This window comes from Erithacus rubecula (genome assembly GCF_903797595.1).
Source record: "Erithacus rubecula genome assembly, chromosome: 14".
NCBI classification, from domain to species: Eukaryota; Metazoa; Chordata; class Aves; order Passeriformes; family Muscicapidae; genus Erithacus; species Erithacus rubecula.
Genome location: NC_136666.1, coordinates 4,297,476 through 4,316,862, shown reverse-complemented (window position 1 = coordinate 4,316,862; position 19,387 = coordinate 4,297,476). Strand labels below are relative to the sequence as shown.

The 19,387-nt window shown below is 39.3% G+C and overlaps 1 protein-coding gene across 4 annotated transcripts; it reads left to right on the top strand.

Annotated features, from left to right (window-relative positions):
* The first annotated feature begins 271 nt into the window (after positions 1 to 271).
* CLPX (caseinolytic mitochondrial matrix peptidase chaperone subunit X) lies at positions 272 to 19,318 on the top strand. 4 transcript variants are annotated; one of them, XM_079317654.1, is made up of 14 exons: positions 272 to 478; positions 3,958 to 4,118; positions 5,425 to 5,542; positions 9,896 to 10,050; positions 10,864 to 11,023; positions 12,107 to 12,148; positions 12,620 to 12,796; positions 13,904 to 14,068; positions 14,340 to 14,428; positions 14,840 to 15,004; positions 15,634 to 15,933; positions 16,068 to 16,160; positions 16,399 to 16,555; positions 17,519 to 19,318. In XM_079317654.1, exons 1-13 carry the CDS (start codon positions 409 to 411, stop codon positions 16,507 to 16,509), a joined length of 1,806 nt encoding a protein of 601 aa, XP_079173780.1. In that variant the 5' UTR covers positions 272 to 408; the 3' UTR covers positions 16,510 to 16,555; positions 17,519 to 19,318. The 4 variants fall into 4 exon arrangements, with proteins under 4 accessions (XP_079173780.1, XP_079173778.1, XP_079173779.1 ...); XM_079317652.1 differs by having other exon boundaries at positions 323 to 478; positions 16,399 to 16,505; XM_079317653.1 differs by lacking the exon at positions 12,107 to 12,148 and having other exon boundaries at positions 323 to 478; positions 16,399 to 16,505.
* Positions 19,319 to 19,387: the final 69 nt, after the last annotated feature.

The following is a 19,387-nucleotide window of genomic DNA, read 5'->3' as shown; positions in this document are numbered from 1 at the left end:
TTTCCAAGAAAACCCACATTTATGTGGTCAAAAGGCAATACTCCTCTCATATGGTATTTGGAACGAGGAATTAAAGGGGGGGATCGACGGGAATACACACAGCTGGACGGTGTGCCCAGGATAGACCGGGAGAGTCCGAGGGCGCAGCGGGCCGCAGACTACATTTCCCTCAATGCCACGCGGGGCCCACGCAACCATTCAGTGCTGGGACTACACTTCCCATGAGCCCCGCGCGGCGAGTGCGTTCACGTTGGACGCGGCGCGGCGCGGTGCCCGCTGGGATCTGCAGTCCCGCGGTGACGCGCAGGGCCGTCACGGGGGCGTTACCGGGGCGGGCGGGGCCGGAGCGCCGCCAGCGAGGCCTTATCGGCGGCGGGGGGAGCCGGCCGGGCCCGCGGCCGCTGCACCATGTCCGCCTGCCACAGCTGCGCCGCCGCCGCCCGCCTCTTCGGCTCCACGCTGCCCTCCGCCCGCAGAGGTAACCGCGCTCCGGCCCCGCTTCCCTCACCGGGCCCGCGGGGTCGGGCCGTGCGGCCGCGGCCCCGAGCGGAGCCCCGGGCCCGGCGCTGCCCTTATCGCGCGGTGACAGCGGCGGCACACGGCGGCCTTGCCCCTGCTTTTCCCTCCTTTAGCCGTTTGCTGGTGTCACCCGCGCGGGGCGAGCGGGGTAAGGGCAGCATTACTGCTGTGAGGTATCGGAGAATTTGCCCTCGCTATGGCGAGAATAGAATTAATTTCAACAGAAGTGATGCTCAGCAGCTGTCGGCCAGCGTGTGTTACTCTGCAGTGCGACTAAAAATGGCTTAATTACCTTAATTTATTAAAAGCTTACCTTTGTGGTAGCCTTAACTTGGAATATTTCTCATAGAGATGGGCTTAGTTAGCAAAATTAATTATTTCCAACTTGGTACAAGGATGAGACGGTGCCAGCTTCTCACTGGAAGTTAAGGACTGTGGGAGGTTGTTATTTTTTTTACTGTTTTTCCTTGTTTACGCTTTTCATTGTATTCTTGAGGTTACTGAGAGCAGACAAACCGTGTACTGCTTTGGGTGAAAGGTACAGCACCCCCAAATTGCGCTGGAAAATATCTCTGTTGCCACATTTGCAACAATATTTTCAATTACTCTACCTCGCAATAGCCTGATGAGTCAGAGATATTTTACTGCCCTGAAGAGGTGAGTTAACTCTTTGTAGGTGCCTTTACATTTATATCTCAGATATCACCTGTGCTGAAAGGTTCAGACCTGTACTTACAAGCCCAGCCTGTCTGGCCTTATGCAACCCTTCTGAAACAATCAACTTTAAAGCAAGTACTATTTGGAGTTCATGGCAAAATTATATTTTTTAAAATTTGTGAGGTTTTTGGTCAGAACTAAGATTCAGAAGGATTGTGTAAAAAAAAAAAAAAAAAAAGAGGATAAAATGCAGGTAGAGCAATACACTTATTTAGGGCAATTACAATTTATTTATCAGCTTTCAATGAAAGTTGTTTAAAGATAAATGTGTGTGTATCTTTTGAATTAAATTGTGTCTTCTGCCAGGTGCTTTGTTTGCTGTTGCTGGTTGGTGCCAGCTCGAGAGAGTTCAGAGTGCACAGATCAGTGCAATCAATCGAGCATTATGTAGGACAGTTTCAGTTTGTTACAGTCTCCCTGTCGCTTTCCTGAGCCATAGGCTTTGCCCAAAAGTCAGTATTTATTTCATCAAGTATCAATTAAAGGTTAATAAGGTGTTAAGGAGCTTCCCATCGTTTCTTAATGCACAAATCCGAGCACCCTGGATGGGTTCCATTGTTGCCAGCAATGTTAGGGACACGTCCTTTGAATTAAGTACTCCGGAAAAAAAAAAAAAAAAAAAAAATCACCTGAGCCACCGTGCCAGGTGTGTGAGCAAATCCTGCCAGCTGCTCCATATTAGAACATTTATCAGAGTCTGGATTGGTCAGTGGCAGCTGCCAGGCATTGGGCTGCAATGTTGATTTCTCCTGAAAATCGCCCTCTGGGCTTATTGACACAAGGAAGTAGTCGTGATAACTTTCTTACTGCTTCATTGTTTTATTATACAATGATATTTTGTCCAAAAAACACCACTCAGACATCACGATAAGCACATGAGGTTTTTCATGCTTAGCCACAAGCTGATGTAGCAGTAATATGTTTTGGTTTTTTTCCCCCTGGTTTAGTCTTCACAGCTCAGTACTCAGTGCTGTGTAAGGTTTCATAGTTCATCCCATGCAGTTGTCAGTGCATTTTCTGTCTCACAAGAGCGCTCTGAATTAAAATGAGGAAATGTTTGAGCTTTTGTGTTAATGCTTCAGCCTTTCTCCACAGGCCAAATCTCCCGTGTTACAAGGAAAGTTGTGTGACTTCAGGTTTTGTTCAAGGGGCGGTGGTGAGGTGGTCGTTGTTTTATTTTAAGGGGTCTTTTCTCAGTTTCTAAAGGAACCACCTCTGAGCTTCCAAGACAGGGAGCTGCTCTGAACAGCTCCTGCATTGTAAACACTCACCAAAGCTGATTCTTCACTGGCAAGTGCACTTGGCACACGGAGCTGTCAGAGTTCTCTGCACATTCGGTTAAAAGACACAACTGCTTCTGAGAGCCAGCCAGTGTTTTCAAGTTTGCTGTGATGTTTTCATAGTTTATCTCATGTCATCTAAAATGTGTTGCAGTTGCACTCAGCAGAGGAATTTTAAATGGGGAAATTCACTGATTGTTATTCCTCCCTCACGTTTACAGACAGAAGCAATGCTGTTAGGAGATTTTTTAAGTATTAATTTTTAGTCATGTTAAAAATAGCTACAAGTCATTTTTAGGTTTGGGAATCTTAAGTAGCAAATTAATAAACCAGTTTCAAATCTCATTTGCCACTCTCATCTTCGTTATACTTTGCAGAGCCCTGTAAGAGTTTTCCTGGTGAATTTAGGTTCCTCTTCTTTGTTTTGCTCCCTTCTTGTTATAGTAACAAGGTGAATTTTCAGAATATCCTCTTTCAGCTAAGTTCTCAGCTCTTAGTTGCTGTTGTTTCCTCTTTCAGAGCTGTGCTTTTCTTGCCATTCTTACTTTTTCTTATTTTTTTAAAAGAGTTTTTGGATTTTCTATAGGATTCTCACCTCCCTATAACAATAAAACTATGTATTATCAGCAACTTTGTAATTGCCATTGTTGCTGTATAGCTCTGCTGTCAGCAAGGCACAGAGTCCTTATCAAAACCAGAGAGCAAGTGAGAAATTTGCCACTTTAAATGCAAGAGATGAAATACTGATTCCAGGCTGATGTTGATGTTGAAATCACAAGCACAACATATGTTGGCTCACGTCATAGCCTGCCATGAAATGCAATCCTGCCCGTGTTGCAAGAGCAGGAAGAGGCTCTGTAGTTTCTCAGTGAGGTTTGTTTGGTTTTTTTATTTTTTTTTGTGTTGGCAAAAAGGTATTTCAGCAAAGCTGAGTTTGCTGGTGCTGGCCTGTTGGTGAGTGCCAAATAGGACACAGCTTCTCACTTCTCCTCAGCACAGTTTTTGCTGCCAAGAGGTGCCTCAAATTCCTGGAAACTAGTTTTTAGTTGAGTTCCCAAGTGAAAGCCAAATCCAGACATTGAGTCTGAAGCACCTGATTTTTGCATAACAAAAAGATTCTTCAAAGGTTTGTCTTGGGGGGTTGAGTTGTTTCATAATAAAAGCTGTGAGTCGATTGTGGTCAACATTCTGTGGATCAGTTTCATAACTTGAGATGTTCCCTATTTCATACCATGATGGGACTCTCAATTCTCTGATGTTAGAGGACCTGGAATTACTTTGGAGTCTTTTTTGGAAAATCCAGGCAGCTTTTAATGAGATGAACATTAAGGTGGTAATGATAATTTACTTTGAATGTCCGAAATTTGGTGGCAATGGAATTAAAATTAAATATTTTTAGTATTTAACTTTTTTCTTTTTTTTTTTTTTTTTTTTTTTTTAGGTATTACTTGTGGTCGTACACGCATCCCTGTTTTAGGAAAACTTGGGACTTTTGAAACTTGTTCCCTAAAACGAATTCCTCTTAGAAACTTTTCAGAAACACCAGCATATTTTGCTTCAAAGGATGGTGCAAGCAAGGATGGTTCTGGAGATGGAAGCAAGGTAATCTCCACAATGGGGGTTTCAATAGTTTATATAAAATGTTCCTTAAATTAAAAAAAACCAATTTACTGTAAATTAATCTTGAAATCTTTTTCCAATTCCTGACATTTCTAATCCTTCAAATTGCTGCAACTGGCAGTGAAGAAAAAATAAATTGTATTGTGTATTTGTTAGGAGATAAACCTTGTAAACATCCCACAATGCTTTTCCCAGTTTTATTGTCTTTTTGCCCAATGTAAACTTGAAAATTTTATTGAATGTCATAAATCAAGAACAGGCTTCAGGATGTCAGGAAAGAGTAGTAATCAGAGCCAAGCAGACTTTTTAAAAGTACATTTTAAATGTTTCTGGGTTTAGAACTGATTTAAGTTAGACAGGTCAGTGAAGACATGAGCTCACCTCTTGTTAGTCAGTTGTAGTCTATTTTTATCCTAGTCATTCTCCATAATTATAGTTAATGAACAGCTTCTTCAGATAAATGATTACCTGAGAAAAAAACTGCTCTTTAGTCAGCAAATAACATCTTGAGAGTTCAGAGGTAATAACTTTTCCTTAGTATGGTGTGTTGTGAACCTGAGGAACTGTCCAGGTGACACTGGTCTGTTCTGAAGGTGCAATTAAACTTTTAAAAAATAAATAAGATAGAAAAAATAGTGGTTTTTTATTTTCTTGAAAAGGGTTGTGAGGAGAAGTCAGTAGGCAAGACAGGTTGGAAGAATGAAGAACTGCCTTAGAAATGGGAAGAGAGATTTTTACTGTTTCCTAAAATGTAATAACTTGAAAGCATAAATACAGATACAAGTAAAAAATGCAGTATTTCCAACACTTTGAAATGCATGTTTTAGCATAGATTGCTACACCTGCCAAGGAAGTGAGAGGAGCTGTGGCTTCAGAAACCCTTAGAATCCACACAGCTGAGATAATAAAATACTCTCCAAATATGTTTTGTTTTGTTGTCTGCCATTAAAGCATTAAAATACACTATTAAAACACAGTTGACACAGCTTGTTTGTGTTCTAGTGCCAGCCAAGCAGCTCTAATGCAGGTATTGGGTACCTCTTCCTTGGGCATCCAAGACTGGCAGACCTGGGAAATGCAGATTTATAAGTAATTTGTAAATGTAAAACATTTCTACCTGTTTGTTACATTCTTCTAAGCTTCCAAAGCCTTTAAAAAAATCCTGACAATAGCTACTTTGTCATTCACCTATTGCAAATTTCGAATTATTTGATTCCATAAGCACACTGCTAAATGCCTGCTGTACCAGCTCCATTGTTTGGGCCTAATGTCTGGAAATCTCTTTTAGAAATCTGTTGGTGAGGGTGCTGGTAAAAAGTCAAGCTCTGGAAGCTCTGGGAAAGGAGGGAACCAACTGCGCTGCCCCAAGTGTGGGGACTTGTGCACACACGTGGAGACCTTTGTGTGTAAGTTTTCCTGAATTTTTTTTTTTTTTTTTAAAATAGGCACAGTGTGACTTTGTGATTTAACATAGTCCTGATAGCTAAGTGTTAGCCTACCTAATTACATGATGGCAGGAGTTTTGTTATGATTAATTTGGCCTTGTTGGTGTAACTGCTAATTTTCTCTGTGGGTACATTTGTGTCATTCCCATGATGTGTGGGAATGTGGTAGTGGAATTCACTTAGCATCTGTGAATATGCATTTTTAAAATAATTCATGGCATTTTACATTTAATACCATTTTAGCTACAGATACTTTTATGTCTCTTATTATATAAGTACATACCTTATATATGTGCATTTGCAATGCCTGTCCTTTCTTTCCTGAATAATAAAACTTTAATCCTGCATGTACTATAACCAAAGTGCTTATCCAGCAGAGGAATTAGTAGCTGACAGATGGCTTACTAGAACAGTCTTCCATGGCAAATCAGAGTTATAATACATTCCAAATAGTAGACTGCAAAGTCCAGCTAGAAAATCCAAAATGTCTGTTCTCCAGCAGCAATTGCTACCTTTGGTTTTTTTGGGGTTTTTTGTTTTGCTTTCTGGGTGGTTTTTTTGGGTTTTTTTTCTGTGGGAAGTATAATCCAAATTAATGCCATTTATGCCTTAGGTGCTATCAGACTTGAAGACATTTCATACCTTATTTCAGCACTAATGAGAGCAGTTTAGAAAACAAAAACTTTTGTCAGAAAGCAAGTACCCATTGTTAGTTGGTGGGGCTCAAGGAGGAAGTATCAAGCCATAATCAGACTTGTGCACTAAGAGGCTTAAGACAAAGTCAGCATAAATATGTTCAGCAGTTGTTAAAATAACAGCTGGCAAAAATAATGAGTGGATATGTTATTTGCTGCTACTCCTATAAAATAGTTTTTTAAATGATCAAATGTCATGAATCACAAGACAGGTCTGTAATCACAAAAATATATTTATTTATGTTAGAAGAAGAATCAGTCCTCAATTACTTTTTCCCTCCCAAAAATAAGGTTGTTTTTCCAGTTTGTTTGAAACTATAGGCAACAAGGTATTCTGCAAAACCTGGCACTCGTTCATGGAACTAGAAATATGATCCTGTCTGGTGTTCAGTGAGGTCTCTCCATGGACTAGGTGTGGTTGGAAACAGGTCCAAGGATTTTTAATCTCATTTACCTTCTTGTGATTCATGAGCAGGCAGATATGTTTTTGGAACTCTCTCACTTCACTTTTGTGTTTCCATTGGTATTGGAGTTTGTGCTTTTATCTGGAAATACCATTCAAGCCTTGTCCCAGAACATTCCCTGGAAAGCAGGGATGTGATTTAGTGTTTTGTCAGTGTTGCTGGGAACACTTAAGCACGTCTGGAAACTGCCTTGGGAACAGGATTTATTCATACCAGCACTATGGGGGAATGTATCTTGATAGATGCAATCTGAAATTCCCAATGAACCCACTTGAGCTGCAGCATCAGAATAACACTGGTTCTGTAAACAGCTTGGGACTGGAAACCCACTTTTTTCCAAAGTTCCTGTGAGCCCTGCTAAGTTTTTTCTGGACTTGTACTGTTCTGGATTAGTTGGTTAATTTGAGCACACCTCTTCCCAACCACTCTGTAAGCAGCTGGAAAAGAGAAACTCTAATTATCTTAAAATTTATTTGAAAAAAAAAAAAAACCCTAAGAAAAATAAATCCATCCAATTTGCCCAAAATAAATGGGTTGCAAGTTGTATTAAGCCTACTGTAACTTGAATTTTTTGGATAAGCATTTGTTGTTGTTTAGCCAGGAAAAATTATGAGTTTGCACAGTTGGTTTGAATTGCCAACCTGCAGAGCCTTAAATAAATATCTAAAACCAAAGGAAAACATGCAATTAGTATTTGTTTCAGTTTAAATGTTAGATTTGCAGTCATTTTGAGAGAAGTAGGGAAACAAAATACTGAATGAAGGCCATGTTCATTAGAAAATCAATTGCCACTGAGTGGCAGTGTAACAGGCTGGTTTTCCAGTGGAATTTGTTTTTTGATGAAGCTTCACTTTGTATCTGCAAATTGTGCAGAAAGATTTGCTTGGCAATGGTTTTCCAGTAATTAACAGTGAAGAGAAAATAGGAGGCAAACAAAAAGTAATTTTGCTTTGATCTTCTTTCTCAGCAGTTCCTGTATTGTTTTGGGTTGTGAAAGTCTGTGAGGAGAGTTTGTGATCAGTGAAATAAGACTTGATCCTCAGATGTGGAGTGAAATCCAATAGCTGTAAAGCTGATTGACATAAGAAGCCTTATCTGGATGCTGCTTTTACTGTCTCCACCTGATGCCATCAGGTTACTCCATCCTCCAAAGCAGCACTTCCCTGCTACTGTACACACTCAGAAGCTTCCCTGCTATTTTTTTTCCTGGTTTGTTTTTTTTTTTTTTCACCTTAAAGCAATGTGATAGTAGCCCATTATCTCAACCCTACAGTTTAATCCTCTGATTGTTTCTGTTTCCTGTACATTTTTTAAAAACCTTGCATTTCTTTTTGGCAAGGTCAGCTCACACAGGCTTTAGAAATGCCTTTGCTAATGCAGCCTCTGTGGCAATGTTGTCTGATTAAAAACAGCACTTGCATTTTAGCACACTGTAATATTGGCAGACATCTTAATGACAGGGAGGTAATTTGACATGAGTGTTCTTTGTTGTGCTTTTATGTGTTTGCTAAAAGAACATATGAGAACATGCCAGTATTTTAGGATTAGCAAAGTTGCCTACAACTCCTTTTTTTTTTTTTTTTTAGTGAAGTTTTAAAGATGCCCTATAGTACTTTTACAGCCCACTCCTTGTTTTGGTTTTTTTTCTAAATCATTCATGTGGATCTAGAAAGGGACCAATCATTTCCATGGCTATTCTATCCTAAATAAACCTTGTATAAGGAAGAAGAACAGGCATGTCCTCATGGCAGTGTAGTTATCACGAATATCAGAGGTTTTTTCAGTGAGCCCTGGAAGAAAGGTTGGGTTGGGATTTTTTTTTCCCACCTACAATATTGTTGCTAAATAATAGTTACATAAGAGGAATGGGTTGGCACAAGTGGATTTCCATCACATTCCCATGTGGCAGATAACAGTAATTTGGAAGGTCACCAGGAGAACTGTCAGGCTGTTGCACAGAATTTCTTTGAAGTAAAGTTAATAAAGCTGTGTTGGTCACAGAATTAGTTGCTACATTCTTAAAGTAATCTGTTGGTCTTGCTTATCCAGGTATAAGGTGGGATTAATGGTAAGAAAAACCCCACCCACTCCTCTTCTGCTGACGCCAGTCCTATGGGAGACAAGAAGTTATAAATAAGCAGCTTGTTTATTGCTAGAGGGTGTTGTTACAGTCAGCTGGTGCTACAGTGTTCAAGCCACTTTCTAAAAACTTTTTGTGATTTTAGCAGTTCTGACATTTAAGTGTTCACAGGGCTGTTTTTCTACATTTACTTTCCTTTTGATTAAATGCATTTAATAGTGTATTTCCTTTAAATCTATCCTATTGCTCATAATTTACATTTAGTAGCATAGTAATATGGCTAGAAAGGATATATTCTGAATTATTTTTATTATTCTTCTCTACTGTCTGTTTTTATTATTTCAACTTTGCTTTGCCAGAGGAAAAGAAAAGCAATGCAGGTTCTCATTTTCAGGGTTATGAAACCAACCTTTGCAAATTTCTTAAGACATAGTTCACTAAGTCAGCGGTAGGAGGGTTTAGCTTTTGGAATGTCAAAGAGATTTGTTCTAGTCTTGGCAGTAAAAATAAATAAGCAGAAGATCTTGCAAAACATCAAAGTCCTTGATGGTTTGTTGCATACCACAGCTGCCTCTTGTAGGGGTGACCCCCCTGTGCTCCTGAGCTTGGGTGACTTGGGCTGATCCAGAGTGTTCCAAAGCCAGTGGGATGTAGAGAGCAGGACCTGCCAGAGCCCTCCTGTCTTTGATATTCTAGACTGCTTCCCTGCACTTTAGTCTGTGCCTAACCACAGTATTTTATCTTGCTGTCAGTTTGAGAGTTAGGAACGTTTTCTGAATAGCTAAAGCCTTCATTAATTTTGTCTCTCTCAGAAGTGCAAGGTGTCCTCTCCCTGAGTGTGATGCTACTGCATAAGTATCAAAAAGAATTTCATATTTAATCCATTGTCTGTTTACTGCCCAGCACTGTGATTTCTTTGGGGCAAATTGTGTTCTCTGTGTCAAATTTCGTAGGCCAATAGTTTTTAAATTATCTTAGGGAGAAGTGTTGGTAAAGAGAGTAGCTGGTGCTTGTCCTGTGTGATGAACTAGACAGAAGCAATTTCTCTTACTGTTTTGTTTGAATTTTTCTGCAGCTTCCACCCGTTTTGTGAAGTGTGAGAAGTGTCACCACTTTTTTGTTGTCCTGTCAGAGGCAGACACAAAAAAGAGCATCATTAAAGAGCCCGAGTCAGCAGCAGAAGCTGTGAAATTGGCATTCCAGCAGAAGCCACCACCTCCACCGAAAAAGGTAAGTTCTTAATTCCACCCAGAGTTCCCTTATGTTGCAGCATGGAGAAATGCTTCCCTTAATCTGCATCAGGTGTGTAATGGGCTGCTGGGACAGAGCAGCAAACAATAAAGATGATTAGCTGAAGATTAAACCTTTGTGAGCTGTGTGACCCAGCAGAGCACTGATAAAGGGAACAAGTAGATCCAATAAAGATATTGGAGCTTGTTTTCCTCTGTCTTTGTCTTGTGACCTCATTTTCTCCTGTGACCTTGAGGCTGGCCTCAGCCCTCACCAACCATAGTAACTTTTCTTTCTCACTCTGGCCTTGCATCCTGTATCCTTATTTTAGCAGCTTCTTTCTGTAGCTGTAGAGCCTTTTATTTGGTGTGGGTTTGGATGAGAGCTGTAGCTGTTTAACTGGTGGCCGTGGTCCTTCTGAAAGTCATTTGGTTTCCATCTGGAGATTAGTGAGGAAGTCTTTTATGTTTCTCAGTTCCTGGTGGACTGTAATGGTTTCTGAACCTGCACATGGCTCCTTGTTAGGCCTCTTTTTAAATGTTCTTAAAATTTCTGTTCCTCTTAAAAATTTGAAAATGGCAATGGGCTTACATATTAGTAGGGCAGAACTGACAGACACGATATGAATGTGTAAGCATCACGTTTTTAAAGTAATCTTGTCAACAGGAATATGTTTTTTATTTTGAATACTAGTTTTTGTTTCTCAAGTCTGTAACAATTCAGACCAAAGTCCATCTTTGGCACAATATACTGTTTTTCCTTTTCTGCTGCAAGATGATTTAGAAGTGTTACTAAGATTAAGCTATTTTTCAGATTTACAACTACCTCGACAAATACGTTGTTGGTCAGTGTTTTGCCAAGAAGGTGCTTTCAGTTGCTGTGTATAATCATTACAAGAGAATCTACAATAATATCCCATCTAACCTGAGACAGCAAGCAGAAGTTGAGAAACAGACTTCTTTAACACCAAGAGGTTTGTATGATATTTGGTATTTTTCTGGTCAAATAAATTGCTGTTTCAGGGCCCTAACTTGAGATTTATTTAAATGGTAATCAGAAGATTTATGGTGCTTACCATATTGAATGCTTAGCCCTTTTTACTGATACATGTTATAGGGTATTCTCCTTTAACTTTCTAAAGTGAGTCTCCTAATTTTTTCTTTCTAATCTCATTTACTACTTAAGGCTAAATCTGCTGCTTAATCTGCAAGCAACAATGCAGATCAGGAAGGTGGTATTTTGCATAGGTAAATTGATGAGTACTTAGATTTCTAACTTCCCTTGCTCCTGCTGGCAGCATCTGCTGGTCACCACAGTATTGTTCCATATCTAGCAGGTGTAGATGTAGTTACTCTTGGCAGTACTTTCCCTGCTGAGCACGTGTGTAGCTATGTTGATCCAATTTATTTTTAGAAGTAGGATTAAGTTACCATCTCTGACTCAAAGTGTACCTTGGGTGTTTTTTTTTTTTTTTTAAGGTGTTTTGTTCTGTCTTGCAAAAGTTGTCACAGACACCTTCTTTGTTTTTTGAATTAACTTAAAGAAGTATTTTAAATGAAGAGGGACATTAGTAGTTGCTGTTCTGGTAATTGTAAGAGCAGTTCTGTACCTGGCACCAGGAAGTTCCTGACCCTCCCCGGGGAGATAACATGGTCCATACCCAGAGAGACTGACAGTGAATGTTTACATATTTCACAGTTCTGTTTTACAACAAAGGCCTGCATGGTAACACCCAGGGAGAGCTTAGGGAAGCCTCTTCAAACCAAAATTATTTCATTTTTTTCCCTTCTATAATTGGTTTTAAAGCGAAAAATCTAATTAGAGGTATTAGATTGTTGTTGTTTTTAGAAGTAGATGACTTGCTGGCATTTTACAAACATGCAATTTGGGTTTTGGGTTAATTTTGACAGCAATAAAAATAACTCTTGTGGGGGTTTCTTGTTAGGAATACATTCATAGACAGTGATGAGATGTATTCAGAAGAGGGCAAGAGGTGGAGAATTTATAAGCTTTTATAAACTTACTTTTTTATGACTGTTTTCATCCTCTCTCTTAGAATTAGAAATCAGAAGACGGGAGGATGAGTACAGATTTACAAGTAAGTGAACCCTCTCCTCATGTCCTCTTCTGCAATACCTACTTTTATGGAGAGCAGTCTTCAGTGACTGCTAGTTTGAAGTGTTGGGTGAAGTCCAGTGCTTGTATTTTTTCATGGAAATCAACAGCTTGGGTTTATTTCTTCTCACATGTTAAAAAAATATATATAAGAAATCACATTTTAAATGAGTAAGTTTGTAAGGACTGAAAATTTATCTTGCTTGTAGATGTAGAGCAATACTTTTAGGTAATCCACTGTGCCATTGGAAATTCTTCTCCTATATGCCTCTGCAAAGTATGACTGGAACTCCTGTTTGTGTAATAAGTGTGCTGCATTTCTGTTACTTTCCTCTCTGTAAGCTTCTGTACAGAGAGAATTCTAGGTTTGCAGAAGAACCAAGCTGTTACTGTATGTTTAAGGTAGTGACAGACCTTGTTGGTGCTCAAACAGTGCTGTTATTGTTCTCTTCAGAACTGTTGCAGATTGCTGGAATCAGTCCACACGGTAATGCTTTGGGAGCATCAATGCAGCAACAAATGAACCAGCAGATACCTCAGGAAAAACGGGGAGGAGAAGTACTAGATTCACCCAATGATGACATTAAACTTGAAAAAAGTAATATTTTGCTGCTTGGACCAACTGGATCAGGTATATAGCTGCATGTTTCTATAGGTGTCCTATTTTTAATGGAATTGTTGTTAATGAGTGATTTTCCTCTTCTGTGATTTTTCAGATTTGGTTTATAAAAAATTAAACTGTGAATTTCAAATAGGGATTCCAGTGCTTTCATGCCATGTTAACATACTGAGCTAGTGGCCTTAAGAAGAAATGACCTGTAGTTTTTCTTCTTTTTAATGCCTATATTTATTGACTGAATAAAAGATTCCACTTTGACTAAGCTGAAATAAAATGCATTTATAGTTCCTCTGCTTTAGCTGGCAAGCTGAGATGCTGCAGTTAGTGCTGTTTCACCTCTGGGACAGGTTAGCTGCAGGGGGTTGGAAAGAGATTATTTTGTATGTTCATAAAACTTGGGAGTGTTTGTGCTGAAGTGATGGCATTTTGCAGACTTTTTGGGAGAACATTCACTAAACAATATTTTAATTCTGTTTCTTCCCAACTTCAAAGCAGGAGCAATTGGACTTTGCACTGCACCCTGAGTGTCTGCAAAGGACTACTGATTTATTTAATCTTTAAACTCTGCAAGTACATGTATTATGGTTTTTATATTGTGTGGTTTTGTGATACTGTATGCATTTCAAGCTGCCTTAAATACAGCCTGCTGATGTAAAAACCACTGCTTATGAAAGCTTATCTCCCTTGGAAAATATTCTTATATTAAGATGCTGATATGATTCAGAATGTCTAATAAGAGTAACGATGATCCTGTGGCAAATCCTTAAATGGTTTGGGTCAGAGGGTACATTAAAAATCCCCTTGTTCCACCCCTGCCATGAGCAGGGACAGCTTCCACTATCCCAGGGTGCTCCAAGCCCTGTCCAGCCTGGCCTTGGACGCTTCCAGGGATGAGGCAGCCACAACTTCTCTGGGCAATCTGTGCCAGGACCTGCCCACCCTCACAGAGAAGGATTTCTTCCCAGTATCTCATCTAAACCCACCCTCTTTCAGTTTTAAGTCATCCCCCTTGGTCCTGTCACCACACACCCTTGTTAAAAGTTGCTGTCCAAGTCCTTGGGTTTGTGTGCTCTACGAGAAGTGTGTGGCAGTTCTGACATGCAGCTCTTATTTCACCAGGTAAAACCTTGCTGGCTCAGACTCTGGCTAAATGCCTAGATGTCCCTTTTGCTATCTGTGATTGTACCACCTTGACTCAAGCTGGCTATGTTGGGGAAGACATTGAATCTGTCATTGCAAAACTCCTGCAAGATGCCAACTACAACATAGAAAAAGCACAGCAAGGTAAACTTCTAATGTGTGTTTCAGAGGCTCTTAATTTTGTTGAAGTGCTCTAAGCTTTTGAGAACACAAGTATTCCTGAAATTGGTGTTCCTGCTGCATGTACCCAAAGTTTAAATCAAAATAAACCTGAAAAGAAATAATTGGACAAAATTACATGTTTTTGCAGAGAAGTCAGACTTGACTGCTGCTCTCTCAAATCTTAAATTCTCTGTAAATTCTTGCTTCTCTTTTTAAGTAGGGTCTTTTTTAAACCCATTTCCATTAACTGCAGGAATTGTTTTTCTGGATGAAGTAGATAAGATTGGCAGTGTTCCTGGTATCCATCAGTTACGGGATGTTGGGGGAGAAGGTGTTCAACAGGTAAGTACTTCCATGGAGTGCTTTTAATTCCTGAGTGAACAGGAATAGGATCCTGGCATGTCAAACAGCACAGGAATGTATGGACTCATAGTTCTTCAGTTCCTTAATTATTCACCTTCAGAAGACACGTCTTTCCTCTGGGTAGCATTTCCCATTTAAATAAAACTCCTAAAGCAGCTGATCATTATATGCATAATGTTCTTGGGAGCCACATTAAAGGAACATTTTTGTCTTTGAGTGGGATTGTCTCATAGGGAAAACCGACTCATTTGGACACTTAGTATTACTATAAAAGCATAAGGGAGCAAAAAATACAAGTGTATTTGTGAATAAATGAGCATATCATGGTGTGCCCTTTTACATGATGCTACACAATGGAATTTTTTTATTGTTTATTTCTTCTTTCCTTAGGGCTTGTTAAAATTACTTGAAGGCACAATAGTAAACGTTCCAGAAAAGAATTCTCGAAAACTACGTGGAGAAACGGTGCAGGTTGACACAACAAACATCCTGTTTGTAGCTTCTGGTGCTTTTAATGGTCTTGACAGAATTATCAGCAGGAGGAAAAATGAAAAAGTGAGTGCATTAGGCTGTATCTGAGCTGAAAAATCATCATCTTGATTACTGTTCTCAGTGCTGACTTTTACAGCTCTTGATGCATTTGTAAACACATTAAATTTATTTATTTCAGCAAATGGTGCTAAAAGCCATCATCATCTTAAAATACCTGGTCCTGCAGTTCACTGTTTTGTAGATTAGAGTCTGAGTTCAGGGTTTTGGCTGCAGCATTCTGACAAAATGTGCTCCCTGTCTCTAACACTAAAGGAGTCACTGAAATTCGATTTATTGTTCATGTTAATTTGTGTAGCTTCCCATGTAAGTAAACTTGCCTGCATTTGCTTCACTTAGGAAGTGTCACTGGTACTTGTAAAATGACCAGAACATGTTGATAACCTTTGTTATTTTAAGAAAAAGTTACTCTTGTGCTGATGTATTAACCCCTCACTAAGGAAATTCAGTTTTTAAAGAAACTGATGGTATGCAAGGGGTCTAATTTTACTCTAAGTAGTTTCTTGAGCTCTAATTAGTACATAATGACATAATCAGTCACTGTAGATTTTTTAATACTCACGAAAAGTGATTTATTTACATCAAGACAACTCAGTTATTCCACTTGTCTAAGCAGAACCACGTTTGTTTTGCAGTACCTAGGATTTGGGACACCATCTAACATGGGGAAAGGCAGAAGGGCTGCAGCAGCAGCTGATCTTGCCAATATCAGCGGAGAGTCTGACCCACAGGAAGATATTGAGGAGAAGGATCGCTTGCTGCGCCACGTGGAAGCCAGAGATCTCATCGAGTTTGGCATGATTCCTGAATTTGTGGGACGTTTGCCTGTTGTGGTTCCTCTGCACAGCCTGGATGAGAAAACGCTGGTGCGGATCCTCACCGAGCCGCGGAACGCCGTGGTTCCGCAGTACCAGGCACTGTTCAGCATGGATAAGGTTGGAATTCTTATTTGATGACTCTTTGGTGCTCCTGTTTATAAATACAGTGTTGTTTTCAGTAATGCTTGAACTCCACAGGCTGAGTTGTAATGAAATGATTAAGTGAAATTCCCATTTTTTTCTCTGTGTAGTGTGAATTAAATGTAACTGAAGATGCATTGAAGGCTATAGCCAGACTGGCCCTGGACAGAAAAACTGGAGCCAGAGGTCTTCGATCTATAATGGTGAGTAAATTAAGTCTTATAAGCAATAAATGAAGCTTCCTGGATTTGTGTGTATAGAACTAATACTGACCATCTCCAGTGAAAACCACACTTAGTTCTGGCCCTTACATGGATACAGTAAGTCTTCCTAAAGCTGTGAATATTCAGAGTTCTTCCAAGAAGACTCTCTAGCTCTGAAAATGACTTGTTTATATAGAAGAGGGCATACAGAAATATTTTTCCCTCTATTTTCTTGTAGGAAAAGCTGCTGCTGGAGCCCATGTTTGAAGTGCCCAATTCTGACATCGTATGTGTGGAAGTTGACAAAGATGTGGTAGAAGGCAAAAAAGAGCCAGGATACATTAGGTAAAATGGTAACAGAAGTAGCAGAACAGACCAATAATACAACTAGACAGGTATTCTGATGGAATAAGCACAAATCCATGCACAGAACCTAAAAAAGATTCAATGTTCTGTATATTGTACACTGATGAATTAGTGCCTGTTCTGTCCTAGTGACTTTGGATTTGTATTACTTTCTTTTTAAACAGAAATTTTAAAATAAACATATGTGAAATTACTTTTGTGTGTGTATACCTGTAGAAATGGAAGTAAATTTTAAGGTAACAGTAAAAACTTGAAATTCAGTTGTGACTATACTGAAATTTCTTAAATGAAACTTACTTTCTTCTACTTTTTTACCACTGATGTGGGGTTTTTGCTACAAACTCCAGGCTGCAACAGGTTTCTGCATTACTCTTGCAGCAGTGGAGAGCTACAAAGGCACATCTATTGATTTGCTGAACTCTTGTTGAAATAATCAATTTAATGTTAAGAAGAGTATGGTAATGATGTGGAATGTTGAAAACACTGGACAAATCTGCATTAAAAAAAAAAAAAAAATCCAACAGTTCAGTGAATGAAGGATGGAATTGAGAGAGAATGGGTCAGGTTAAAACTGGTTAGAATATTAGTTCCCAAATTTCAGGTCTTGGTTTCTATCACTGACACTGTTGTTTGAGTGGCTTTCTCCAATGAGGTACATTATTCATTCCAGCACTTTTTGCTGAAGCTTGGCTCAGCCTTGTGTTGCTGAAGGTAGTGAAAAATATTACACTGATGGTTGCTTGAAGTGATTTTGTATAGAAATACTAAATTTATTGATTAAATCAAACAACTTACTAAAAATCAGAAGGCTAATTGAATTCAGTAAATGAGCCTGTGTTCTGGTGGCACTGCAAATGTGCACAGCAGCATTTCCAGATCAGGTCAAAACTTCTGTCACGGGGCACTGTGCATGTGACATGTTTGTCAGAAGCTATGCAAAGTGTCTCTTGTGTTTTTCCTCTGAGGTATCTGATCCTTCCTTTCAATCCTAGGGCTCCCACCAAGGATTCATCAGAAGAGGAGTATGACTCTGGAGTGGAGGAGGAAGGCTGGCCTCGACAGGCAGATGCTGCAAACCATTAAACACTGTCAGAACTCTCACCTGCAAAAAGCTCACTGGGTTCTTTCCTTACGATTGCTTCTGGCTGCAGCCTGATGCTAAAGGCACCGGATCTGGCTCGGATACAATTCGTGATGAGGAGCTTCATTAGCTAAATCAGATCGTGTATTTTATTGCAGCATCACATTGATTTGATGGACAGAGTGTGGACTGGGATGGCATAATGTTCAAATATGAATTGTATATTACACTTGTTCAATTAAAATGTATAGCACATGCAGCAGCACCTGCACTGCTCTTGCCAGAAAATAAACCAGCAGCACAGGTGCTGCCAATAGTTAGATTTAACAATAATGTTACTCTACAAATGGGAAATCAAAATTAATCTAAACTATCTTAGCTCCTGGTACGGCTCACAGGGGGTTATGTTCAGGTCAGTGTTAGTCCTGCTGGTGTGTGAAACCCAGCGGGCGCTGGAGTGACTTGTTACGTTGGTGGGGGAGGAAACCCTTTTGGAAAAACTGGGACACACTTTGTGACACTGCTGGGAGATTCTGCTAACATGTGACACTGGTTTGTTACAGTAATTTGAATACCGTATAATACCCTTCACGTCTCCATTGGGAGCTTTAGACACCTTGGATACTGTGAAAGAAGGTGATGTCAGTCATTTGCTGGTTTCCCGGAGGGTTAACAAGATTCCTAGGAAGCAGTAAAACCATCTAAATTTGGATGAGAAGTCGCCATAAATTTTTAAATATTAATGTTCTAATATAGTACATTTTGTTTAACGTATTGGAACTATCATGCATCAGTTTTTTGGTGCCAGGTATTTGCCCAACCTATCTTATAATGTTAAGAGATGAAAGAAGTAAATGTATAATATTTTTGCTGTAATCAGTAGTGATCACAACAGTGCTTTTTAAGTTATATTCTCAAATACTAGTATTGCATCTTGTGGGTTTGTCTTTGATTTTTAGTCTTACAGCAAGCAATCCTCCCTCTTCTGTTCCCCACCAAAATTAATTCAATCCTTTAGGAAAGTCTTTGTAAAAACACTAAAGGACCTGTATGTTTTTGATTTGTTTCAGGAATTAAAATTGTCACTCACAACTTTGTTTTGTCCTTTGGTGAAAACGTGGATTTGAGTTTCCCTAAAACTTTAATTCACACTATTTCAATAAAACTTTCATCCTTCTTTTCAGTCTAGTGGATGTTTTAGGTCAGGAAAAGAAAATCTATTGACCCTATTTTTGTCACTAATTTTTGTCATGTAAATTTTATGTGATACTTGTGTTCTTCCCTAGCGGCAGTGTGACATGCAGTTGTAGCCAGGTGCAACAGATACTTCCCGTGGGATTTCAGATTTTTTTTCAGGTTAAATGATCCACTAATGGTTCAGAAAAAGCTGTGTTTGGAGTTGAGGGTATTTCTAGAAGCTTGGTCCCCTTGAAATGGGAATCTGTGGTGAACTATCTGTAACTGCATCTTCACTTTCCTTTTTGTAGAGTGAAAAAATACAACAGCTTTTAATTCTGAATCCTTCAATTGAAATCCTTTTTTAAACAGATAGAAAAAACCACCACATTTTAGGTGAAACTGTTCAACAACTTAGTTTTGAAAGTTGTTTGGAATTCTGTAACCAAGAACTGTTTTTAAGGAAACAAAATTGCCGTGTAACTACAGTTTGTACTTCACCTCTGGCGTTTGAATAAAAGCGAATATTCAAGCAGCGGCGCGTTGTCATCCCTGACGCCATCCCCACATGTTTTTTAAGTTTCAGTAGTTTTCGGAATATAAT

Excerpts from the sequence above, each read along its gene's own strand:
- CLPX (XM_079317652.1), top strand. The coding sequence starts at position 409 with ATGTCCGCCTGCCACAGCTGCGCCGCCGCCGCCCGCCTCTTCGGCTCC. Across the intron at positions 12,149-12,619 it reads GGATGAGTACAGATTTACAA|AACTGTTGCAGATTGCTGGA; the intron begins GTAAGTGAACCC and ends TGTTCTCTTCAG. Across the intron at positions 16,506-17,518 it reads AAAGAGCCAGGATACATTAG|GGCTCCCACCAAGGATTCAT; the intron begins GTAAAATGGTAA and ends TTTCAATCCTAG.